General features: G+C 38.4%; 2 protein-coding genes across 2 annotated transcripts; both read right to left on the bottom strand.

The window, feature by feature from the left end:
• Positions 1–152: 152 nt before the first annotated feature.
• LOC146906265 (uncharacterized) lies at positions 153–6,185 on the bottom strand. The gene is made up of 4 exons (XM_085728780.1): positions 5,295–6,185; positions 4,962–5,223; positions 3,568–4,208; positions 153–173 (listed from the first exon to the last, which is right to left on the bottom strand). Exons 1-4 carry the CDS (start codon positions 6,183–6,185, stop codon positions 153–155), a joined length of 1,815 nt encoding a protein of 604 aa, XP_085584906.1.
• Positions 6,186–19,864: 13,679 nt separating this feature from the next.
• On the bottom strand, positions 19,865–21,679 carry LOC146906266 (uncharacterized). The gene has a single exon (XM_085728781.1). The coding sequence runs from the start codon at positions 21,677–21,679 to the stop codon at positions 19,865–19,867; it is 1,815 nt and encodes a 604-aa protein (XP_085584907.1).
• Between the last annotated feature and the right edge of the window lie 5,556 nt (positions 21,680–27,235).

The raw sequence follows: 27,235 nt of genomic DNA on the forward strand, positions 1-27,235 counted from the left end.
AAGGCAGTTTTTTCGAACTATATTGATTACTATTATTATTATTACTAATCAAAACGTTTACCGTCTCATTGTGTGATGTCATGGCGAAAAATTTGTTCAACTGCTCTTAGTTGTTTCATTGGCAATGGAATATATGTGAAAATAGCCAAAGCTTATATTCCCATTATCTCCACCTGAGATTTCAACAATATCAATAATGAGAAAACACTTTAGCTTTCTTGAGACATTCTTCTTTTTTATTCTGTTAAAGGAAGAGAAAACTGGAGACTTGATGCAGTCCATGTGTCTAAACTCTAAACTACTCAGTGGAACTGAATTATGTAAACCAAGAACAATAAATATACTGATCATATTTACTGCAATTACTACTGTTACAAGATTCTTGGGATAGATCCGGTTTCTCTTTTCATAGGTTTTTCACTAGAGCAATGCTATTTAGTGGGAAAGAAAAGACAGCGAATGCTTCCCGGAACAAAATTAACCAATGACAGTTTGTTCTTTGGCGGAATACAAGGAGGTAGTTTCTGAAAAAATGGAAATAAAAAAACAATCCTCCCTAACATCTTTCACTGTATTTAGCTTTATCCTTTTCACTATGTGACTCTGATGTATTGGTTCAGGCTTCTCCTGCTTTTATATTGTACTGCTTTGATAAAAAAAAAAGATTCGTATATATGTTTTCTAACATCTTTCACAGGGGTTAGGATCCTCTCCATTTCTAAAAAGAAATGGGGGCTTCATATAGCGATAATGCATTGATATTGTTTTATTATGGTTAGGATCCTTTCCATTTCCCCTCTCCGTTTCTTCTCTACATTACTATAATTTTAGAGTCTGTGTAGAGTATTTGAATCCACCCAATGTCACATTATTATATTAATACTCCCAAAACTATGGTAATGGAGAGGGTGAGAAATAGAGAGGACCATTTCCGTTTTATTAGTATGAGTGTTGTTTTTCGATTTAAAAAATTATACCGAACGAAATTACTGGGTGAGTCACGACCGGGTCGCTTTCTTTAAGACGTTTCGCGGCACTACCCTAGTTTGTGCAAGGTAGACCATCAACCACGCCGTCTCCAGGATAAAACAGCCCAGATCACTGTTACGAGTATATACTGCACAGTATATAGTCGCTCGAGAATTACACCTCAAAGTATGGTTCAATCGTTTGAACGAAGCCACTCGATACGGCACGTAACCGCTCTATTCGAAACCGATGGGACCGAAAGGAGTAGAAGAAGAAGAACGATTTGTTAAAATCGAAGGGAGAAGAGAGAAAACCGCACAGGAAGCATCAACTGTGAGATTAAGGTGTGAAGAATGAGTGGGGCGAGCTCTCCTTTTATAGGCAGAGTTCGTGAGAATTACTTGGGGATTAAGTTTGCTTAATCCTTAAGCAAACGCGTTTTACGCGTGACTTGGGGATTAAGTTTGCTTAATCCTTAAGCAAAGCAAACACGTTTTCTTAATTGGAAATATCCGGAAGTTTCTTGGATCGGGTCGGAATATAACACATCAATTTGTTACGTGTAACGCTTTCGTATAATGAAAAATTAATTAATTAATTTAACATTTTCAAGTGACAAAAATGGGTTCACCCGTTCACAAAAATGGGTACCCCAAGGGCACACCCTTGGAGGTCACCCCACCCTTATATAAACACTTACTAGTTGGGGTGACTCTCCAATGTGGGACATTTTTAAGTCACATACCCACACACTAGTTTCTCATAGTGTTTTTCTTTCTTTTCAATTTTCTCACTAGACTTTAACTAGTGTTCCAACAATCCCCCACTTGACTTCAAAATGGTTTCGAGAAATAACGTAAAACGTTTCCATAAGATTTGCTAATATACAAAGGTGTCGCCAACAACTTGAACCTTTGCATAGTGGAAGGTATTCTGATTTAACAAGAGTTGCTTACAGCATTGAACTCTATCTCAGACATAGAATTCACACACAAACCTTTTCATAGGTGTATTCTAAAAGTCCGTGCGTTTTAAGGCCCTGCACGTGTATCCCGGTTTTAACGAATGCTCTAGGAATTCTGCCTCAAAATTCCATAGGACCGGCCTAAGTTCCACATTCGTATAGGTGAGTCTATCAAGGGTACTCCTGTAGCTGTGTACCCCACTCAACATAGAGTATAGATCTCATTAAGAGTTACTATTACCTCATCCTTCTTTCGCTGCAGGATCATGCTTTCTATATTCTTTCTCTCATAGCATGTTCTACCACTTCATGACTTGTTTTTACCCATTAAACCTAAATCTTGGGATCTCCAGTCATACAGGTCGGGTTACCATCATTTAGCGGGCTATAGACATTAGTCCCATCCTACTGGATGTTTCTCGGACTTTCTCTCTATTAAGTCCTTTTGTCAAAGGATCAGCTGAGTTTTCATTCATACGTACAAAATCAACTCTAACCGCTCCATTAGAGATACACTCTCTAATCGTGCTATGTTTTCGTCTTATCTGTCGTCTCTTACCATTGTAATAAAGATTCTTAATCTTTGCAATAGCCGAGGTACTATCGCAATGAATTAACACAGCTGTTAACGGTTTCTCCCATAAAGGGATTTCAGCTAGCAAGGATCTTAGCCAACTTGCTTCTTCACTAGCAGTAACTAGTGCTATCATCTCAGATTCCATTGTGGACTGAGCCAGAATGGTCTGCTTCTTAGACTTCCAAGAAACAGCTCCTCCAGCTATGCTAAATATATAGCCGCTGGTCGCTTTGGAATCATCCGACAAGGTGTTCCAATCTGCATCACTGTACCCTTCAAGTACAGCAGGATATTTTTGATAATGCAGTCCTAATGTCATAGTCCCTTTCAGGTATCTCATGACTCTCTCAATAGCATGCCAATGCTCCTTGCTTGGCCTACTTGTAAATCTGCATAAAAGTCCCACGACATAGGCAATTTCGGGTCTAGTACAATCAGTGGCATATCTGAGACTGCCAATGATGCTCGCATATTCAGTTTGTCTAACACCATCTCCAGTGTTCTTAAAAAGTTTTACACTTGGATCATAAGGTGTGCTTGCAGGTTTACGATCAATGTAGTTGTATTTCCTTAATATCTTCTCAACATAATGAGACTGATCCAAGGAAATTCCTTTATCTGATCTAGTAATCTTGATGCCAAGAATTACATCAGCTTCTACTAGATCCTTCATATCAAAGTTGTCACTCAACAGTGATTTCACAGAATTTATGGCAGGAATGTTTGACCCAAATATGAGTAGGTCGTCTACATATAGACATATGATATTGCAAATGTTTTTATCATACTTGTAGTAGATACATTTGTCACTTTCATTCACTTTGAACTCATTCGTAATCATTAAGTTGTCAAACTTTTCATGCCATTGCTTAGGGGCTTGTTTTAGACCATACAGAGATTTGTCTAACTTACAGACTTTGCTTTCCTGTCCATGGACTACAAAACCTTCAGGTTGTTCCATATAGATTTCTTCTTCCAACTCACCATTCAAAAAGGCAGTTTTCACATCCATTTGGTGTACTATCAAGTTATAGACACCAGCCAAAGAAATTAGTACCCTTATGGATGTGATTCGAGTAACTGGTGAGTAGGTATCGGAAAAATCTATATTTTCTCTTTGTCTGAAACCTTTGGCTACAAGGCGTGCCTTGTATTTATCAACAGTTCCATCAAGTTTCAGTTTCTTTTTCAAAATCCATTTACAACCTATTGGTTTGCAGCCTGGAGGCAGTTCAGTCAAGTGCCAAGTTTCGTTAGACAGTAGAGAATCCATTTCATCATTTATGGCTTCTTGCCATAAGTCTGCATCCAAGGAAGACAAAGCTTCTTTGAGATTTGATGGATCCTCTTCTAATGTATTGACCACATATTCAGGTCCATACTCTTTAGCAGTTCTTGCTCTCTTACTTCTTCGAAGTTCTGTAACATCAGTTATGATGTTTTCATCACTATTTCTGATTACTGGATTGTGATCAGGTGTAGTGTTCATGTTTGCGCCCCCACTATTACTCCCACTATCTCTTGATAGAAAGGGAAATTTCGTTTCATAGAAATCGGCGTCATTTGATTCTATGATCACCTTAGCCTTTAGGTCATAAAACCTATATGCTTTACTGTTCAAGGCATACCCAATGAATACACATTCATAGGCTCTACTTGCAAGTTTGACTCTCTTGGGATTAGGAATCCTTACATAGGCTAAATAGCCCCATGTTCGAATGTAAGACAAATTTGGTTGTCTTTTCTTCAAAATTTCATAAGGAGAAATTTTGTTCTTAGTTTTAGGTACTCTATTTAGCACGTAGCTAACAGTTAATAAAATTTCCCCCCACCAATGAGGCGCTGCACCAGAATTAAGCATGATGGCAACTACTAATTCGGTAAAGGTTCTATTTTTTCTTTCCGCTTTACCGTTCATCTCAGGAGAGTAAGGTGCAGTTGTTTCATGAATGATTCCGTGCTCTTTATAATACTCATTGGATGTGTGTGATAAATATTCAGTGCCTCTGTCACTACGATAGCGCTTGATTCTTTTATTGAATTGAGTTTCAATTTCTTTGACAAAAATTTTAAACATATCAAGCGCATCACTTTTGTTTTTCATTAAATACACATAAGTGTAATCAGAGCAATCATCGATAAAAGTTATAAAGTATCTTTGTCCGTTTCTAGTCAAGTTACCATCAAGTTCGCATATATCGGAATGTACTAATTCAAATGGTTCGGTTTCTCTTATTACAGATTTATGAGATCCTTTTGTTATTTTTGCTTGACTACAAAACTGACATTTTTCAAATTCATTCAAAGATAACTTAGGAATTAAACCGAGATTGCTCATATTAGAAATGATTCGTTTATTAACGTGACAGAGTTGTGCATGCCAAATATTAAAATCACACAACATATAAGCAGAAGGAGAAATTTTATTCATAAGGTTCAACTTAAACATACCATCAGTAGCATACCCTTTCCCAACAAAAACCAAATCCTTAGTAATGGAGTACATATCACATGCTATGATTTGTTCAAAACCAGCCTTATTCAGTAAAAAGCCAGAAACTAAATTCTTCCTAATTCTAGGATTGTGCAGCACATCCTTCAATATGAGAGTCTTCCCGGAGGTGAATTTCAGCTCCACATCTCCGGTTCCAGCAACTTCAGTGGTGTGAGAATCTCCCAACAGCACCTTCTGATCTTCAGCAGCAGTGTATGTCTTAAACATAGCACGTTCATAACAGACATGGATGCACCAGTGTCTATCCACCAACCATCAGATCCACCCACCATGTTGATTTCAGTTATCATTGCAGTATACGGCTGCTCCTCATTTGTTGTCAAGTGAGCCTGAGCTTGAGCCGGTCGAGTGGATAGGTTTCTACACTTTCGTGCCATATGACCTGGTTGTCCGTAATTGTAGCAATTAAACGGTTGAGCAGGGTCATTATTTGATGGTTGAGCTCTTGGGACCTTTTGTGGGTTCCCATTCTTATTCCGATTGGAATTCTTATTTGCAGGACGGTTCTGATTCTTAAATTGTTTGCCAGCAGGCTTCAGAACAGCACCCACAGATTTCTTTTTAGTGTTGCTGTTCGAGACAGCAAACACCTCTTCATTCAGTTCTTGTTTTCTCGCCTCTTCTTCAATACGAAGTCGAGTAATCAGACTTTCAAGAGAAAACTCCTTAGTCTTATGCCTAAGGGCATTCTTGAAGTCCTTCCAAGCAGGGGGCAGTTTATCAATTATCACAGCAATCTGAAACTGCTCAGGTAATTGAATCCCTTCAACAAAAATCTCATGAGCTATATTCTGAAGCTCTTGAGATTGTTCTTCGACAGATTTCTCGTCGTTCATCTTATAGTTTAGGTACCGGCTCACAACAAATTTCTTTGAGCCAGCCTCTTCAGTGTTATATTTATTCTGAAGAGCATCCCAAACATCCTTAGCTGTCTTATGAATCAGATGCAGATCATATAGATGATCCGCAAGACAGTTCAATATGTAATTCTTGCACAGGTAATCCTCTTCTTGCCAGAGGAGTCTATCCTTTTCAGTCTGTTTCACCTTTTCAGCATGTTCGGCAGTAAGCCTTTCCAACTCAACATTTGCTGCAGATATAGAAGCATCTGTAGTCACTGCTGTCTTACCGTTACTAGTCGTTTCCATAGGAACCGACATCGATGGTATCACATGTATGTTATCCTTCAAGACGTGGGCAACCTTTTTCGTAGTTAGAAAAAACATCATCTTTGTTTGCCAACGCTTACCACAATTTTGGCTTTTAATAGCACAATTTTAATAGCGTTTCTGGATAAATGCTATTAAAAATGCAAATTAGAGACCTGTTATAACACTCTTCAGAAAACGCTAAAAAAAACTTGTAAAAAACTGGGTTAGATAGCGCTTTTCTATAAGTGCTATTATTCTTGTTCGCACTAATAGCGCTTTTAGGGAAACGCTATTGTTGAAGGGGGTATAGATAGCGTTTTCCACAAACGCTATGTTTGGGCTTAATGAAAATTAAAAAAAGGCGGATACATTTTTCATTTCGCGCACATAACAAAAGTGTGAAAAAGAGCTTCCAAAACTCAGTCTCTCTCCACCATCCAAAACTCAGTCTCTCTCCTTCGTCCAAGTCCTTCCACCATCCTTCCTCCACCGTCCTTCGTATCAATAATCTTCCACCGTCCTTGGGTCAAAGTCAGATTCCTTCTCCCAAAACTGAAAACCACTTCCCTCGAAATCCCTGACTCACTCGGTCACTCACTCACTCTCTCGAGGTCGGGAATCCCTCACTCACTCGGAATCGAAGTTCGAATCGAAACGTTAACGCTATCTGTGAAAGGTTATATCTTCATTCTCTTGATCTTCTCTCTCTTTATTATGCATGAATTACATAACTTAGGGTTTTGAGTTCATTCCACCTAATTCCTGAAATTGAAAATGGAAAAAGTTTAATTTGTCGCTAATCAATTGAACCGAAAATTTCTTTTGTATATAATCAATTGAAAACGGTTATCATTAATTTCAGAGAATCGTTGAACCAGTTCCTCGTTCTCAAATCACAAAGATCGGTACTTTCTTCTGATTTGAGTTTATTTCTGATTCCAGAATTATGAGTTTTATGGGTTTTGTTGTGAGTTTAATTTTGTTTCCAGAATTGTGAGTTTTATGGGTTTTGTTCGGGATGTTGGGGTTTATTTTTTATTCCAGAATTGTGAGTTTATTTTTTATTCCAGAATTCACTCTTTACTACTCACATTCCAGAATTGATGATAATTTATTTAGCTAACTGTGTTTGTTAATGTTTTGTTCTAGTTCGTACGTGACTCGCGTTCCTGTTTGTGACCTATTCTATTCTGTTCGTGATTCATGTTCCAGTTCTATTCTCCCTTTGTTACTCATCTACAAATTGCTGGTACATTTTCCTTTCATGACATTGGTTTATTCGATTTTGATTTGCATTTTGGGTATTGTTTCATTTCAGTAATTGATGTGTTAATTTGAATCTATGAGTTGTGCTGTGTTAATGTGAACTGCCGATCATATGAGTTGTGTTGAGTTAATTTAAATTTGTAACATTAAGTTCTTTACTATGTTCAATTTTCTTGAAATGAGTTTACTTGGACTGTCGCTATGTGATTTCGTAAATGACTTTTGCTATAACATGTTAGAAGGAATAGGATTGTGTATTCGTCTAGTGCTTGTAAATAAAATGTGTATACAATGTTAAAATATTTTAAGCAGTTTACTCAATCATATTGTGAAAAACCTAGGAAATTGATATAGGAACGAAGGACAACATCTTTCTTTAATTAGGCACGATTCTAAATTCTTGTTATTTGTCTCGTAAAAACAATTCATGTTATTTAGGGGCTAAATAGGAACACACTTTGAGGTCTCATGTCTACACCGAGCCAACCCTTAGGGGCTGGTGAATGTAATGATTTGCAGATATTTTTCTTGTACTAGATTTTACTCGGTTTTGATATCATTAGACATGGCATGACTTTGCATGGTGGGTGCTTTCATTTGTGTAGAAAGAGCTTGGTTGTGAGTCTTAGCAATCTGATGCTGCTAGTAACAAGTATGCAGATCAAACTGATGTGAGTAAAAAGATTGTTTTGTTGAGCTGCTTCATATCAAAGAAATTGGCTAGTTATTAGCTTTGGTGAATCCATATCTAGGAACTTGCGAAAAAGAAATTACCAATGGCTTAGAATATTTTTGATAATGTTTTGGTGTGGAGTGGAGCGATTTTAGACCGTTAAGATTTAATGTTTTTCTAACGACTTTGTGTTATGATTGTACTTTTTTGATCCACTCTTGTACGTGTTCAAATTAGATTTTTTCAATATATATAGAAGTTATTTCTATATAGTGATTTTACCATTTTCTAACGAGTATAGTACACTATAAAAGTCTATTTTCAAAAAGCTATAACAAACGGGACCCTAGTCTTTTTTTAAAAATGATTAACAAAATGTAGCATTTGAGCTTCCCATGGCACAAAATTTATTATATATACTTAACACATTTAGCACAAATATAAGAAAAAACTTCAATAGCTCAGCAAGCTATTTACACATAAATGATAGTATGTAGGTATATATGTAATAATGCAGTATAGTATATGAATATAGAAGTTGCATTCCATCATCACCAATTCTTCAAATCGTTCCATAGCAGAAGCAGGCAAGCCAAGTAGCACACTTATACCTTTCCTTCCTTGACCATGTGACAGGAACAAAATAACTTCTGTATTTGGCATTGTAACAGGACCAGAACATAGAGGTTCACCCCAACCCAAAATCAGTAGTGTCAAAAGACAATTTAGTCCAAGTTGTGATCAAAAGTGTGCCTGTTAAAGAAGGTCTAGCTCTTGTAACTTCAAAATAATCAATAGCAGATCTCATATAACTATCTGTAACCATATCAATTGCCTTGTGCACCAAGCCAACTGAAAATGAAAAAGGATTCTCCAATAGTTCATTTGCTTATTATAACAATTCATGTTAAGTCTGGTCAGGTCGCTCACAACTGTACCACTGAATTATGTTCCCTGATCCAGTAGTTTATATATGTCAAAGGATCATCAATTAACCCATTCAACATGTGTGCAGATACAACTTAACTTATTGGATTTGGTCGATCACATTCACAATAGAGGCTTGTATCATTCCATTTTTTTAAGGTATGTCCCAAATACTAGCTCAAGTGTTACTCACACAATTGTTTTAAGTTTGTATGGCAAAGACTAATTCCCTCTATTTCGATTTGAGTTTTGAAGGACTGACTTTTTTTTTCACTTATATGATCAGTGTGGTGCCAACTGCTACTGGTGTGAGCAAACAGACGGATCGAGGTATTGACTTCTTTTTCTGTAGTTAAAGTCATGGTCAAAAGTTAGTTATTGCAAAAGATAATGAAAATTAATATGATGAGGTGGATAATAGTGGTAGGAATTCTTGATGATTAAAAGCAACTATTTAAGTTAGGTGGTTACGGAAAGATATCAAATTTGCAATGGACTATATGCATATATCTTTGGAGAAAGTCTTGCATGGTCACAAGCTTTTGAGCGTACCACTTAGGCACACACACATAAAAATACCTTTTATTTTATTATTTAAAAAATAAATATTATTTAATTATTTTCTTTTTCTATCTTTTTTCAATTGTGTATGGGCAGTGAATCCTTAAGCATATGATTCATAACTCGGTTGTTAGAACCAAATTTTAACTAGTCATATTTGTTACCAATAAACTCAAACGAACTATTCCCCGACAAAAACAGAGATGTTGAAGAAAGACAACAAAAAAGAGATGTTGGAGAGAGACAAAAACAGAAATATGGTGGAGAGACGCCACAACCACAAGATTTGGTTCAAAGGATAGAAACTAGTGTCAAAGATTCTTGCAGCCCTCTTGCACTTGAAACCATTCCGAAGGTAAATGTTTTCTTTATAAAATGTTAAATTGTAATGGAGTATATTTTGCTTCATAATCCTAATAACGTATATGTTCATTCACTATTGGTTTAGGGTATTTCGTCTATTGAAATTTACTTATCATCCCCATGCCGACGGTTGGTTGCTCATGGAAAATTATATAACACGGGTAGTGATGTTTTACACAACAAGAAATTACCACCCGGATATGTCAAGGTTAGGATTGATGTTGTTGTTGAGAGGAAAGCTTTTGTTGCCTATACCTGTTGAAGAAGGCGATGTCGCGACTGTTGGTGAAGCAATAAGGACATTTGTGGCATGGCAATTGAATCTTGTTAAATTGGTCGATGAACATCAAAAGGTAAATCGTAATTGGTTGTGCTGGACTATATAGCTTGTCACGAGTCCTCTAAAATTTAGGTGTTTTTTTGGTGGTAACCGTGGCTGCTTTTAGGAGCTTTTTTTATTGGCAATTGTGGATCGACTAGTATTATGACATTCATAATTAAGTTTATGATCAATTTGTAATGAAATTATCATGAATGTAATTTGCTATATTCATATTTCAGTATCTTATTATAGCGTTTAATTATAGCATTTTTGGTTACAGGATTAAAAAAAAAAACACAACTTTTATTAGCGCTTACAATAAAACGCTAAGAAACCCCCTGTTTGAGTAGAAAGCCTACGATAGCGCTTCTCAAAAAGTGCTAAGAAACAGCTGTTAGAAAGGCTACTTTAATAGCACTAGAATAAGGCTATATTAGTGCTTTTCTGAAAGCGCTATTAACGTATTGCTATTTAATAGCGTTTGGAAAGCGCTATTAGAGGCTCCTGACCTATTATAGCGGGGGCTTTCTTAGCACTTGAGAAGCGCTATTAAGAGCCAAAATGAGTGCTATTAAATGGGGTATTTTGTAGTAGTGGTTACTACCGTGAAACTTAAACGGTTTGTTGAAGTCGACAGCTGTTCCAGAGACAGTAATTTCGTTGTTGGTATTCATGGTTTCAGAAACGTCTTAAAATTGTTGTTTTTCGATTTAAAAAATTATACCGAACGAAATTACTGGGTGAGTCACGACCAGGTCGCTTTCTTTAAGACGTTTCGCGGCACTACCCTAGTTTGTGCAAGGTAGACCATCAACCACGCTGTCTCCAGGATAAAACAGCCCAGATCACTGTTACGAGTATATACTGCACAGTATATAGTCGCTCGAGAATTACACCTCAAAGTATGGTTCAATCGTTTGATCGAAGCCACTCGATACGGTATGTAACCGCTCTATTCGAAACCGATGGGACAGAAAGGAGTAGAAGAAGAAGAACGATTTGTTAAAATCGAAGGGAGAAGAGAGAAAACCGCACAGGAAGCATCAACTGTGAGATTTTGGTGTGAAGAATGAGTGGGGCGAGCTCTCCTTTTATAGGCAGAGTTCGTGAGAATTACTTGGGGATTAAGTTTGCTTAATCCTTAAGCAAAGCAAACGCGTTTTCTTAATTGGAAATATCCGGAAGTTTCTTGGATCGGGTCGGAATGTAACACATCAATTTGTTACGTGTAACGCTTTCGCATAATGAAAAATTAATTAATTAATTAACATTTTCAAGTGACAAAAAAAATATATCAATTTTCTGACCCACGACCCAAGCCCGGCCCGGCCGGTCGGACGGCGGCGTCGCCGCGCGTGATATATATATTTTGTAAGCGTTCACCCGTTCATAAAAATGGGTACCCCAAGGGCACACCCTTGGAGGTCACCCACCCTTATATAAACACTTACTCGTTGGGGTGGCTCTCCAATGTGGGACATTTTTAAGTCACATACCCACACACTAGTTTCTCATAGTGTTTTTCTTTCTTTCCAATTTTCTCACTAGACTTTAACTAGTGTTCCAACAATGAGGAACAATAATAGATTTGTAAGGAGCTTGAAAAGATAGAATTCCATGAAATAATGTCAAAAAGAGAAATGCTAGAATTACACTCTTTTGAATATACTCTTTCAACACACTAATCTAATTGGTTTATACATGTGTGTGAAAACATGCATGATATATGTGTATATCCTTATACTCAAGGATACATATATTTTGGCATCAATAAATTGATTTTTGTGGCTGAAAAGAAACAATATTGTCTTCAATGAAGGTTTATTTGATATGCGCGAGATGTTAGACCACATAAAAGTGCACTCTTTGAGTTGGTTTGTAAGATTGATGCATCAGTCCATTAATTTGTTTGAAGCACATAAGTTGATATGTTTTATTTCTTTTGCTCAAGTGTTTGGTCTTCATATTTGCTGTGTTGATATGTATTTTGAAGTCATAGATGTTATTGTTTAGCCATTTTCTGAAGTCTTACGTATGTTGATGTTTACCCTTTTTTCTTTCTTTCTGGTTTAGTTTATTATCACATAATTGATATGCACCTTAATTTTTTCCCAAGATCCTTTCAAAGATCTCCTTTTCCATGTGTTTATTTATTTTTGTCACTAAAATTATAACTTCTCGGTTTGGTGCAGCAATCCATTAATATGTTTGAAGCACATAATTTAATCTGTTTTCATTTCTTCTGCTGAAGTGTTTATTTAGTCTACATATTTTCCATGTTGATATTTATTCTAAAGTCATAGAGTAGTGCTTTTTATATATATTGTTCAGCCAGTTTCTAAAGTCATACATAGGTTGATGATTACCTTTTTTTTTATTTCTTTTTTGCTTTATGGGTTTTACACATATTCTATTGTTAGCATGGGTGATTTTCACCTTAATTATTTGAGTAATTGAGTTGCATTTTTTTCCCACATAATTGTGTCAGACCTTAATTAAAGTCTTTTCAGTTGCAGAGAATTGCACAGTCCTAAAGCAATTTGACAGAGGACGAGATTGAAGACCTTCAAATATCTTGTGTTCTTACCAATTACTAAAGCAAATGTCATAAGGTTTCTTCGATAAAAAAGATTGATATTTTTTGTGAAGAGTATTCAAAATGGAAAGCTGCAGAATTTCTGGTTATAAGTATGTGTGATAAGTAAAATCGAGAATTTGTGTGCTCTAAACGCTTTTTTGTTGTAGCTAATGATCAATCTCTTTCCTTCAAAAAAAATATCAAGTTCTTATCATTGAATTGACACCTCTTAGATAAATTTTATATTTAAGTGCATTTTTGACACATTTACTTTTAAAAAGTTGCGAATTTGGTCCCCTAACAAAAAAATAACAATTTTGACTCTTTTCGTCCTGAAATTGCCGAGAAGACGCATTGTGTCCCATAAAAGGGACCATAATCGCAACTTTTTGCAAAGATAAAGGGCTAAAAGAGCATATTTCCCTTATGTTAGAGGGTCAAAAGAGAATATTTCCCTAAACATGGGGTCACTTTTGTCTTTTTTTAAAAGAGGGTCAAAATCACTACTTTTGCAAACTTAAGGGGTAAATAGTGAGTTTAAGCCTTGATTTTTTCAAAGGAAATATTATATTGATTTATACATACATAATAATGTATCTTTGATTTATTTAAAAACCGCACTTGGGTTGGCCCAGTGGTGTGCTCCTCTCAAAGTTTCAGATTTGATTTTTCCCCGTGTCAATTTCGGTTGGGTAGTTTGACTTCTAAAAAAAATTAGAAAATAAATGTATGACTAATGATATGTATGGGTAACAAGGATATGTCATAGAAAAAATATATAATTAAGAACAATAGAAAAGAGGACAAACACGTACTAATGCTCGTATTTTGATCGGTTTATAAAATAAAAAAATCATGTAAAATAAATAAAATTCAACGTATCCCTTTTTGAAAAATTAATTTTCAGAATCAATATTCAAATAAAATAAATATATATTAAATAATTTCCCTAAAAAAACATATATCTTAAAAAATTGTTACTGCCATTTCAAATATATAAATTTAAATCAAATAATTGTTTTGAAAATGATAAAATTCAGTGTTTTATTTATTAAAGAAAAAAGAAATCATTAATAATTAAGGTGACACTAATGTCCATTTTGCATCCTTAAAAAAAAAAAAACTAATGTCCACTTTGTAATATTCTCATACAATTTTTGAATTTCTATCCTTGTTGAGTCGAAAAAATAAACATAGTCCATTGACGTTACGAGTCAAGTTAATATTTAGCTAACACCTCATGGACAAAATGAAACAATATTCAAACCGAATTAACAAAAATAGATATAATAACTACGAAAAGTTAAATTCTCAATAAGATAAAAATTGATATGGATAAAAAAAGAAAATTTTATTTTCAGAGTTATAATATAAAAAAAATTAAAAAAATAACTTTCTATTTTCAAAAAGATTAATAAAAAATACCAAATATAAATTAAAAAACCCCTTAAATAATTGTTTCTATCATTTTAAAAGATAGATTTAACCAACGTTTAATGTTCATTTTACAATATTCTCATATGAGACTTGAAAACATCCGAGAGTCGAAAAAAAATAAAAATGGATGTCATGTCTCCTTACGAACGAATCTTGGTACAATTTCTTGAAGAGGTTCCTCTGACCAAGATTCATGAACTACTAAATAGGGAAGGTGACGAAAAATGCTTGACGGCTTATTTGCGTGAGTGTCCTTTTTGGCTTTGTTTGTCGTATTCCTCTGCTGGTTCCTATTTTGCTTTTATTGACCTTCCCTTTTTTTTGTTTCTTTTTTTCTTTGCAGAAGAGATGCTGCCTTTAACTGGAGCGAAGATGAGGAAATACCTGGCGGAGTTGGAGGCAAACAAGAATCCTGAAGGGTACGTGACGAGTGATCCGGCGGGAATGTCTTTGAGGAAGCTAAAGAGGAAGGAGGCTTCTACGAAGGGTGATGCCGGGGGTACCGAGACTGATGAGCCGGAAGTAGCTGCTGGCGGGAACGCCGTTGTTCATCTTGACTCGCCATCTTCCAAGAAGGCGAGGACCAGCAAGGGCGCCAGATCAGGAGGTAGTCGCCCTTCGGCGCGTGTCAACATTGGGGGTACTTCTCTGAACGACCAAGCCATGGAGTCATTCTGGCACTCAGAGTTTGACTTCCGCCGGTAAACTTTCCTTTCCTTACTGCTTTCTGGATCCGGTCTTTGGTTATTATAGTCTAAACGAGCTTGGTTTTTTGTTTCGAAGGTATATGGCAGAGAAGGTACCCTTTGCCCAGGTTGATGTTGAAGCGGCGGTGAAGGCAAAGTCCAGTGACTTGGTTGTCGACGTTGGCACAGCCGCCCTCCGTACTTTGCTACTGACTCACGCTTGGGAGTTGAAGTACGGATCATTGGAGAAGAAACACCTGGATGCTGCGGAGGACGTTGAGAAATGGATGCACAAAGCTGTTGGTTTGGAGGGGCGACTATCGGATGCGTTGAAGGAAAAGAAGACTGCAGAGAAGGCTTTGGAGGAGATGAGACAAGCAAAGGAAGCTGCTGAGAACGAGAGAGATGAGAAGGATGCGGCTCTGAAGAAGTCTAACTTAGCGGTTGATGAGGGGAGGCGCTCTTTAGCTCTCTATTTTCAGAACGGATTCAAGCTGGCCACCGAACAAGTTTTACTCTTTAATCCCGAGGCCAAGATGGAGGAGCTTGACCCCTTTAAAATCATTGTGGATGGTCAATTGGTAGATGATGAGTGAATTTCATGTAACTAACTACGGCGGCTCTGCGTAGCGCCTTTACTTTGAACAACGCGTTTTGGCGTCTTTGACTTGTGTTTTGCGAACTATATTTATATTTCTGCGAATTTTTTCTTACTTTGCTTAAACGATGCTTGTATTGGCGGCCTAGGTTATTGTTATTTTGTTTTAAGGATGATTGATTCTTGCCCTTATTTCGTTGTGTCTTACTGGCGACCTTTTTGCTTGTCGAAAAAATCGTTCGTTTATGTTTGCAGTTTATTTTGATTTTCTGGCGATTTATCTTATCGACCTCGTTTAGGGCGGTTACGTTTCTTCTTTCTTTCGGCGACTTATTTAGTCGAACCCTTTTTAGGGTGGCCGCCTATTTGTTGTTGGCGACTTATTTAGTCGAACCCTCTACAGGGTGGTCGCATAATCTTTATTTCTTTCGACGACTTATTTAGTTGAACCCTTTTTAGGGTGGCCGCCTATTTGTTGCTGGCGACTTATTTAGTCGAACCCTCTGCAGGGTGGTCGCGTAATCTTTATTTCTTTCGGCGACTTATTTAGTCGAACCCTTTTTAGGGTGGCCGCCTAGTTGTTTGCTGGCGACTTATTTAGTCGAACCCTCTACAGGGTGGTCGCATAATCTTTATTTCTTTCGGCGACTTATTTAGTCGAACCCTTTTTAGGGTGGCCGCCTATTTGTTGCTGGTGACTTATTTAGTCGAACCCTCTACAGGGTGGTCGCGTAATCTTTATTTCATCTGTTTCGCGTCGTCGCCTTCCTATTTGAGTTTTGGTCTGTTAAAAAATGAAAATAACAAGTAACATGTGCAGAGGCTATCATATATGAAAAGGAGAGGGCGCCTCGTTAAAAACCCCTACCCTTGCAGGGGAAAAGAGTGCTACCCTAACCTTATGTTCCTTTAATAACTTGAAGAAATAACAATATTCATAGTGGTGGCTTTATGCCATCCTTATTCATAAATCAATAAGACATTAACTATAATAATGGCGTAGATTAGCTATATTCCAGGTGAGGGGAATAGCCTCTCCACTTAACTCTTCCAGCTTGTATGCACCATGCGAGCACTTCTATCGGATTCTGTAGGGGCCCTCCCAATTGGGAAATAGCTTGCCTATCCTTGTTGGGGCGACGACTTGCTTCAGTACCATATCACCCTCCTTCATTTCCCTGGGCTCCACTTTAGAATTGTAGCGGCGAGCTGCCCTTTGTTTGGCGGCGAACTCTCGGATGTGGGCTTGCTCCCTGACCTCGTCAATGATATCCATGCTGACTGCCATACCTACTTCATTTGCTTTTTCAAAGAAATAAATACGTAAATTGGAGAAACAATTTTGTTTATTCATCTGAAGTCAAGTTTGTTTTCCTGCATAAAAAATGTGTTAAATGGTCTAATAACAGGTACGATACCTTCTTCTGAAAACGCGTCTCGCCGCCACGTGGGAGTATCTATTTCCACAGGTAGCAAAGCGTCCGCGCCGTAAACCATCGTGAAGGGCGTTTCCTTGGTAGTGGAGTGCGGAGTAGTGTGATACGACCATAGTACCTGTACTTACGTGGACATGGCATTCATTGTAGTCTTTTCATGGCATACTTCAAAACAAATGAGTTTAATTTAAATAGTTTAGATTAATTTAACCACTATACTTACCTCATGTAACTGCTCTGCCCAAAGACTCTTGGCCGCCTCTAGCTTTTTCTTGATTCCGTTCAGAATGACTTTGTTTGCTGACTCGGCCTGCCCATTAGCTTGCGGATGGATTACCGAAACGAAGTTTGTTTGGATTCCCAGGTGTTTGCAGAAATCTACTACAGTTGAGCTTGCGAACTGAGTTCCGTTGTCCGACACTATGCATCTGGGGAGCCCAAAGCGACAAATGATCTTTTTCCAGTAGAATTTCTTGACCATTTCGGCTGTTATCTTGGCGACTGCTTCCGCCTCGATCCATTTAGTAAAGTAGTCCACGCCCACGATAAGAAACTTCAGCTGTCCTAGGGCGAGAGGAAAAGGTCCGACTATGTCAACCGCCCATTTGTGGAAGGGCCATGGAGAATAAACAGAGGTTAACTCCTGAGCTGGGGCGTGCTTCTTGTCGGAGAATCTTTGGCACTTGTCGCATTTTTTCACGAAGTTTGAACTGTCCTGAAGCATGGTGGGCCAATAGTATCCTGCACGGAGGAGCTTTGCCGCCAACGCCCGCCCTCCAATGTGGCTGCCACAAACGCCTTCATGTACTTTGAGCAACACTAATTGGGTCTCGTCTTCTCCTAGGCAGCGCAGTAGCGGATTCGTTCGCCCTCGCTTGTAAAGTTTTCCTGACATGATGACAAATTTGGAGGCTCTTTTCCGCACTGTCTGTTCTTCTTCGCTGTTTCTAGGCATGAATGATCCAGTTAAGTATCTTAGCAATGGTTCCATCCATCCCTCTTTTCCCTCAACGATGTGATGCACGCTTTCGTTATTGGTGTTGGGCGTCGTAACAACTTCTTGGATGACGGTCCTGTTGTTGCCTGGTCGTTTGGTGCTGGCGAGTTTGGCCAGTAGGTCAGCCCTGGCGTTTTGCACTCGTGGTACGTAGACTGCTTCAAAGAACACAAATCTTTTGGCGAGGTCTTGTACTCTTGCCAAATACTTGATGAGTTGGGGGTCCTTAGTCTGGTATTCGCCCGTAATCTGACTCATCACTAGTTGAGAATCACTCTTTGCTCTCAGGTTTTCCGCTCCCATTTCTTGTGCCAAAATCATGCCAGCAATTAGCGCTTCGTACTCCGCTTGATTGTTGCTTGCTTTGAACTTGAATCTGAGGGATTGTTCTATGAGGATATCATCAGGTCCTTCCAAGATGACGCCAGCCCCGCTCCCTTTTAAATTGGAGGAGCCATCGACGGATAAAAGCCACACAAATGGGGGGCGAGCTTGTGCAGGTGATGTGAGCTCTACGACAAAATCCGCTAAAACTTGGGACTTAATACTCCCTCTTGGTACGAACTGAACATCGTACTCTGATAGTTCTATAGACCACGCGACCATTCGTCCAGCTAGATCTGGCTTTCCGAGGACTTGTTTGATAGGATAATCCGATTTCACCACAATCTTATGACTTTGGAAGTAGGGTCGGAGCTTCCTTGCCGTAGTTACCACCGCAAGGGCTAGGCGCTCTAGCTTCTGATATCGTAATTCAGCTCCCTTGAAAACTCTGCTGACAAAATAGATTGGCTTTTCTCCTGCGTCTGAGTCTTCTACCAGGACTGTGCTCATGGCGTTCTCTGAAATAGCCAAGTACAAGAATAGGATGGCGTTCGGACTTGGCCGTTGAAGGATAGGCGGGCTAGATAAGAATTGTTTGATCTGTTGGAAGGCGTCTTCACATTCTGGCGTCCACTCGAATTTCTTTTTCTTCTTGATGGATGCGAAAAAGGAAAAGGCTTTGTCGCCGGCACAAGATAGAAAACGAGATAGCGCTGCTAATCGTCCTGTTAACTGCTGGACCTCTTTGATGCTGGAGGGACTCCTCATGTTGATAACTGCCTGACACTTGTCTGGATTTGCTTCTATACCCCGCCTTGTTAAGAGGAATCCCAAAAACTTTCCCGCCTGTACTCTGAAAGAACACTTAGCTGGGTTCAACCGAATTCTATACTTTCTCACTTGACCCAAAATTTCTTTCAAGTCGTCGACATGGCTGCGTCCTTCCTTTGTTTTTGCTACCAGGTCGTCGATGTATACCTCCAGATTTCTTCCTATCTGTTGGGCGAAAGCCATGTCCATAGACCTTTGAAAAGTGGCTCCAGCGTTTTTGAGGCCGAAGGACATGACTTCGTAGTGGTAGTTCTTCGTATTGGTCATAAACGCAGTCTTGGGAGCATCCAGGGGGTCCATTCTAATTTGATTGTAACCAGAGTAGGCGTCCATGAAACTCAGAGTTTTGTAACCTGAGGCGTTGTCAATTAGATGGTCAATGTTCGGGAGCGGGTAAGGATCCTTAGGGCACGCCATGTTGAGGTCAGTATAGTCCACGCACATTCTCCACTTGCCATTCGCCTTTTTTACAAGAACGGTGTTAGCCAGCCATGTGGGGTGCTTGATTTCGCTAATGAAGCGGGCGTCTACTAACCTCTTTACCTCTTCATCTACGGCTTTCCTTCTTTCTTCGCCCATCTTTCGCTTTCGTTATACAACTGGTTTTACTCCTGGCTTGATGGATAGGTGGTGGCAAGCGATGTCAGGATCCATCCCTGGCATTTCGAACGGATGCCAAGCGAAGAGATCTAGGTTCCTTCGGAGTAGATCGATGAGGGCGGCTTCTTCTTCTTCACTGAGCGACGTGCAATCTTCGTCTTTTGATGGGCTTCAGGACCGATGGAGACCTCTTTCAGATCCTCAGTGGGCTCTATTCGTTCTTGTTGGAAATCTTTCCTGGGGTCAAGATCTATCATGTTGACTTCGTGTGCGACTTCATCGGCGGATTTCTTCCGAGTTTTCTGCAGGCGTAAGCTATTGTGGTAGCATTCTCTGGCCAGCTTTTGGTCGCCTTTGATAGTGCCTATTTTTCCATTATCAAGGGGGTACTTCATGACCAAGAATTTTGTTGATAGGAATCCACCTAACAGGTGGAAAGCGGGTCGCCCAATGATGATGTTGTAGGAACTTGGCGAGTTGACTACGAGATACCGTACGCGAACAGTTTTGGCATGAGATCCGTGACCAAACGTTGTCTTAAGAGTAATGTAGCCTCTGACGTGGACTTGCTCGCCGGTGAACCCCGCCAACGTGCCTCTGAAGGGCTGCAATTGCTCTGGATCCAACCCCATTCGATCAAATGTGTCGTAGTAAAGGATGTCAGCGGAGCTCCCTGGGTCGATTAGCACCCTCTTTACATCCCATTTGAAGATTTGCAGTGTGACCACCATGGGATCGTCGTCATGTGGTACGACGTCTTTGAAATCCTTCGCAGTAAAGGATACATCAGGTTCGTGCTCTGGAACTTGCTTCTCATATTCTTGGCAGAGCATGACCTGTCTTACATACTTCTTGCGAGATGAGCTTGATTCTCCTCCTCTAGAGAAACCGCCAAAAATTGTGTTCAGTGTGTGCCTCTTTCCTTCTGGCGTTCCCTCCTTCTTGTTTTCCCCCTCGTGCTTGCCTTCATCCCGACGGTCTTGGGTGTATCCCCTCAGCTTGCCATTTTGTATCAACCTTTCAATTTCGCGGCGCAAATGTATGCACGAATCAGTATCATGACCCTTTATTCTGTGATACTTGCACCATTTGTCTTTGTCGGCTCCCAAGGTGTTGAATCGTGGCGGGGGTGGTTCCCGAATTAGCTTGGTTTCGTAGATTTCCTTCATGATGCGTTCCGGTCTGGTGTTTAGAGGAGTGAAGTTCTCCATGCATGGTCTGTAGGTATAAGGCGCGTAGTTTCGCTTTTCTGCTCTCTGATAGGGGGCGCGGTCCCTGTTTGAAGGTGGTTGGTAAGGTCGCCGCTCCGCATTGGTAGACGCCCGCTCCTTGGCGTCCCTCGCTTTCTTCTCTGCGTTTCTTTCCTCTCCTTTGATATAGCAATCCGCTCTGGCGATTATTTCTTCCATGGAATCAGCAGGTTTTTGAGTTAGTGACTCGTTGAACTGGCCCGCCCGAAGGCCATTCTGGAAAGCGCCCACGAATACTTCCTGATTAGGATTAACTACCTTTATAGTTGTTTCGTTGAATCTCGCCAGGTAGTCTCTGAGGGATTCGTTGTGCCCCTGTCGCACGTTGAAACGGCTGGTGGCGGGGACCTTACGGTGGCGACTTGCAGAGAACTGTTGGATAAGTTTTCTTGTCATATCTGGATAACTGAGGATGGAGAAGCGTGGGAGGTTCATATACCAGCGCAAGGCGGCATCAGAGAGAGTACCGGCCAATAATTTGTATTTGAGGGAATCAGGAGCTCCGACTACGGCCATGCGAGTGTTGAAGGTCGTGACGTGCTCCATGGGATCGCTTTTCCCGTCGAAAACGGAGAGGTGAGGAGGCTTAAAGTTCTCTGGGACTGGTCCGCCCCAAATCTCGGCGGACAGGGGTTGAGGCTCTGGATCATCCATCTCGCCATGGTTTGATTCATCTTTTTCTTCTTACTGTTTCTGTTGCATGGTCTCCATCGAAGCCTGCAGGGCCTCGTTGTGTTCTTTTAGCTGAGCGAGTTGAGTTTGCATGGACTCTAATTCTTCGGCTGTTGCCATGATGAGGCTTTTCTCTAAACCGTACGTGAGGTGCGGTTTAGGTTTGGTTGAAAAAAGAAGGGGAGGGTTTCCAAATCGTAAGGGAGTTTGACGATTTGGAGGTCTTGTTTCAGGGTTTCCGAATCACGATCTGCGATCCAGAAACGTGGTCAAGGTTAGTTTTACCTTTTCCCACAGACGGCACCAACTGTACTTGCAAAAAGTACGGTAAGGAATACTAGGATTCTAGGGTTTAGACTGATTATTGGATGATCTGAGACTGCTCTCAAGAGTGGTATTTATAGCCTGCTATGGGCTTGGGCTTCGGTTGCTTGGTTCCCAAGCAACAGGGGTATTTACGTATTTTGAGTGTTTCTAGAGGATTCTGGAGAATAAGTGAGGCGGCGCCCTTATGGAAGACGCGCCCGGCCTGGATATGCTTTCTGAAGTTGTTCTGGCCTTTCTAGCGGGCGACTTGGCCCTTCAGGAGGGCGCCAAGGCCCTTATGGAGGGCGTCCAGGTCCTTATGGAGGGATTTTGAGCCTTTAGGAATATTATGACGGTCCATGTGTAAATGCTAAATTAGATTATGCATGTAATAGTTTGGGCGATATGCAAAAATATAAGGATCTCCTACTTGAAATGATGTCAAAGGAGAAAAGGTGTATTTTTTTCAACAAATTCGTGGAGCTTATGGAAGAGTGGAAATGCTACAGTGAACAGGAAATTGAGATTGAAAGTGCAGTGGGAATTATTTATCAGGGCAGGTGTTAGCTAAGCAGGAGGCGAGTTGCTAGACAGGCACCGGTCAACCAAGCACGTGTAACATTTGTCGCGTCATTCTTGGAGCATCAAAGAAAGGTTGGAATTTCTAACATGGTATGTTCATGGGAGCAAAGATAACATGGTTTCAACCTCTTATGGATGTTAAAGTTGGTGAAGCATTGGGACTTCTAGCAGCACTAGAGTGGATGTGAGAATTAGATTTTCAACAAGTTGTCTTCACTCTTGATGCCAAAGGAGTTGTCTACCTTTTCAATTCTTATGCCAGACAACTCAGAAATAGGATCCATTTCAGTATTTGTTGAATCTTGGTGTCATCTTATTGTAATAACTCTTATGTCGAGCTATATATGAGGCTAATATGGTTTTTCACAACCCTATGAAGGTTGTTATATATAATGTCAACTCTCGTCTTTATTTTAACATACCTAGTTGTATTGATTCTTACATTTTTAATGAAATGACTTAATTTTCTATGGTAAAATAAAACTCTATAATTTATTAAAAAAAAATAACTATAATTTAATTTATTGCCAAGAAGGGTGTTTACTGGTGTTTTCGGCAAACTACGGGCTACTTCTGATTATTACAAGCGAGACCGAACTAAAAATCTCAGGAGCATGTTGTGCAAAGGTTTTGATCGAAAAAAGGGCCACAAAATGCACTCAGGTTACTTAGAGAGCAGGACGGGGTTTGCATTTAAAGAAAGCACGGTCTCTCAACAGCTTTGAGATTGCAAGTAAAAGCAAAGCAAGATAAAATTAAAGGAAAGGGTAAAAGTTTAAACGCATAAACTTAAAGGAAAGGTAAAATGCTTTGCATTAAAAATAAAGGTGGTATACAAATCAATTCACATACATTTTGTATAACTCGTTTCCCTAGACGTCGGTAGTTTGAGTGTTGTAGAATTTTATAAATGATTTGCGACCCATTTTCTGACTTGGAAACACTTATTTATACTAGAATAACTAACTAGGGAACCACTAATCCCATGATCAGCACTTCCTCCATCTTGGACAACTGCTTTCCCCCACGTTCCCACCAATGGAACCACTCTTGAGCTTGAAATCGTGTTTTCCCGCCTTGATTGCTTTGTTCGACGCGGTTGCGCTTTTAGCCTTGTTCTGTCGAAATTCTAATTGTGTGCGCTAGGCTTGTCATCTTGTCGAAGTCTTCAAGTTGAAATGAGAAAGCCTTCAATTCCTGCAAAGTTAAAGGTCAAACAAACATTGACCATATTAAATGAGCCTGTCAAAATTACAGGCTAACAAAGGGTTGATTCGGTTAGTAAAGAGTTGACTCATATCTCGCAAGGACATAGGTTCAACTACCATTGTCGGTATGATAATCCTTTGGAGGAAAATGTGTAGGTACCTCACGTCATCCATGTTAATAGCATAAAACGGTAGTATATATATATGCCTACAAAAAAACAATATTAAAACTAGCAAAATACTCGTGTTTTCATATAAGCAGCGTTCACGACGCAAAAGTGGTTGATTGAATCTTCCCTGAATCAAAACTAATCTTTCAACCTGAATCAAATAAACACGGCACTAAGATGGGAAATCAAAAACACACCGCACAAAGACAAAAAATCAAAATAAACAAAGACATGGTATACGACAAAATCACAAAAACAAACGAAAGAAATCTAAAAATATGTGTAAATTACTTATTTAACTAAAAAAAATAAAAAACAATTTAGAGGGATGATTTATGGTCAAAATTGACCCTAAATCACCCTCTTTGGTAGATAAGAAGAAAAAAAAGTTGTGATGGCTATGGTTTGAGAAAGGGAAAAGAGAGAGAAAGAGAAAATAAACATTTACATTTAAGTGATGTAAATTCAATTCTTGGGTTTTTTTATGGGTAAATTCAATTCTTGGGTTTTTGTTATGGTTTTTGTGTCTAGCATATGTATAGATTCTTGTTTTAGTACCTTGAAAAAAAGTCTTTTAGATTCTATCATACATTTTTTACTTTTTATCCTAGATATCCAAGTCTATGTTGAAATTGCTAACTTGGACACAATCTTGATGATTGGACATTATCATATTGCATTGAGTATCCTATCGATTATCTGTCCCCAAAGATATTACGATCTCTTTTGCTCATTCTACCTTTTTTCAAATAGAAAATTTAAATCAAATAAATTTGAGTTCGATCACTCTTTGGCCTTGTCTTACCCTGTCAATTACCTTGTCAAATAACTCAAATTGAGTTTATTAATTGAGGTCATTTATTGAAAATCTTCTAAAACTATATATTATTGAAGTTTATATTTTCTACGCTTAATTATAAAAAATTTCATAATTTTGAATAAATACTGTAGACATTTTAAATATATGAAGCGTATAATTCATTTTAAAATTCTTCTTATAATTACGAACAAAATTTCTTAAACAATACTGTAAAATGAACTAAATAAATAAGAATTTCATTAATATGCACTCTTACTCATCAAAAGAAAATCAATATACACTGTCGACGTATATTTCCTTTACACATGTATCCGATGATATGTTGTCATGTCGACCGATAAATATAAGAAGACTTTAATGGTGGTGGGATGACAGTCTAAAACATCTTTCTACACACAACTAATCTTAAGGATAAATATAAGAAGACTTTAATGGTGGTGGGATGACAGTCTAAAACATCTTTCTACACACAACTAATCTTAAAATTTAGGATTGTCACGTCAATTAATATTTTTAATTTACGTGGCAAATCTAAATCTTTTGATTGGTTGTGTGTGAAAAATTATTTTGGACTGTCAACTCACCACCATACGTGGCAAATCTCGATCTTTTGATTGATTGCGTATGCAAAATTATTTTAGACTGTCAACCCACCACCATTAAACTCATATAAGAATGCATGATTTGTCATATTTCTTGACGCGACAACCGTCATTAGTTATGTGTGTAAAATAACTTTACAAAGTTGATGTATAAGTATTAAACTCAATAAATAATGTGAAAATTAAAAGAGTTTAATGGTGGTTGATTGACAGTTTTTGAAGGGGTAGAATTATCTACACATGATGTTTTGCCATGAGTAAAACTATCATATATAATTTTTTGAGGAAGAAAACTATGTTATACCCTAATTTTGGACCTAAAAATACTTGTTCAAATCTTCTTTCATCCTTGATATATGTCTATCATTCTTGAAACATTTGCCAATTGGTTATTGTTTACACTGACATTTTACTCTGCTTTATCTCTCAACTTAGCTTTACAAATCTTTTCAACTGTGTATATGTCCATGTTTTCTTGCATTCCAAGTCATCCAAAAATATTTTCCTTGCATTTCAAGTCATTTGAATTTGTCTCTGAACAGTTGCATCTTTCTCTGCATTTCATTTCAATGTTATTTGCAAAATTCATGAAAAGGGGCATTTTAGTCATTTCCTATGTCAAAACTCTGTTTAATTTCTAAAAAATTGTCTCTGAGTCTTTTCAAGTGGTCTGAATAAACTCTTGCTTTAATTCAATGTTAAAATCTATTTTAAAAATTGCATCTGAGTCATTTTGAGTCATTTTAGTACCCAGGGGCATTTTGGTCATTTCACACGAAATTTTGGCAGAGAGAGGTTACTTTGAAGTACCTCATTTTGTGTAGTTGGTCCATTTTAGTCCTTCTGTTGATTTTATTTGTTGTTTCACTTTACGTTGTTTTTCAATTTACATTTTTTATTCAATTTTACTCTTAATTGCATTTTAGTCCCTAAAATCCTATTATTTGCACTTTAGTCCTTTCCCTATTTCATTTCAGTCCTCTAAGTCTCTTTTCAATTTTATATTTTTAGTCCTTTAAGGTTTTTACAGTTAAGTCCTTTAGTCTTAAAATTTTGCAGTTCAGTCCTTTTTTTGTTATCTTTCAGTTTTGTCCCTTTAAGTTTTGAATTTGCAGAATAGTCCTTCAAGTTCCCAAAATTGCAAAAGGGTCCTTAAATCCCAAACTCAGCAAGGCCGAGTTAGTTACAAGTCCAAGTACAGGTGTCAAAAACACATTGGTCTAGAAGATACACATGTCAGCTATAAATAAGTGCACAGTGTCAAGAGCCATTAACTACGAGCCACATCACACAAACAGATTTCACATTCTCTCTCCATTCAGTTACGATCAAAAGCACAAAAATTCCAAGAACACAAAGAACAATTCTCAAACCCTAGAATTCCAGAAATCAAATTCATCATCAATTTGATGAATTCATTGCGATTCTCAGAGACTCAAGCTTGAATCATCATCATCATCGAATCACTTCCTCTGCAATTCGAGCCCAAATTCATCACAAATGCAATGAACTAGACGATCACAGAGAGTTTTTGAGGTGAGAAGAAGAGAGATCGAAGCAATTTTGAATCAGTGAAGAAGAAGAAGAGGATAACCGATTTATTTTCGGTTCCAGAACTTACCAGAAGCTTTAGCAAGGATCTTTTCGTTCGAATCTCCAAATAAAACCAGGTAATCCTCAAAAAACTTCTTCGTTTTCATCGCAAAAGCTCAACGAAGATCCACAAACACAAATAAACGGTGAATCGAAGCATAAACTTTGAAAAGATTCGAAAAACTTCGAAACGAAACCCTAAAAAGTAAATCAACAAAGATTCACCGTTTATTTCGTAAATCCAGGCTCATAATCAT

This window comes from Medicago sativa, chromosome 7, assembly GCF_051527215.1.
Source record: "Medicago sativa cultivar Bolivia chromosome 7, Bolivia_mono, whole genome shotgun sequence".
NCBI classification, from domain to species: Eukaryota; Viridiplantae; Streptophyta; class Magnoliopsida; order Fabales; family Fabaceae; genus Medicago; species Medicago sativa.

What these genes read in the sequence shown, in the direction of transcription:
- LOC146906266 (XM_085728781.1), bottom strand. Translation starts at nt 21,679, where the DNA reads ATGGATGATCCAGAGCCTCAACCCCTGTCCGCCGAGATTTGGGGCGGA.
- LOC146906265 (XM_085728780.1), bottom strand. Translation starts at nt 6,185, where the DNA reads ATGTCGGTTCCTATGGAAACGACTAGTAACGGTAAGACAGCAGTGACT. An exon ending in TGATAACTGAAATCAACATG is followed by an intron (nt 5,224 to 5,294) that starts GTGGGTGGATCT and finishes GCTATGTTTAAG; the next exon opens with ACATACACTGCTGCTGAAGA. An exon ending in CTCGAATCACATCCATAAGG is followed by an intron (nt 174 to 3,567) that starts GTACTAATTTCT and finishes TTGAAATCTCAG; the next exon opens with GTGGAGATAATGGGAATATA.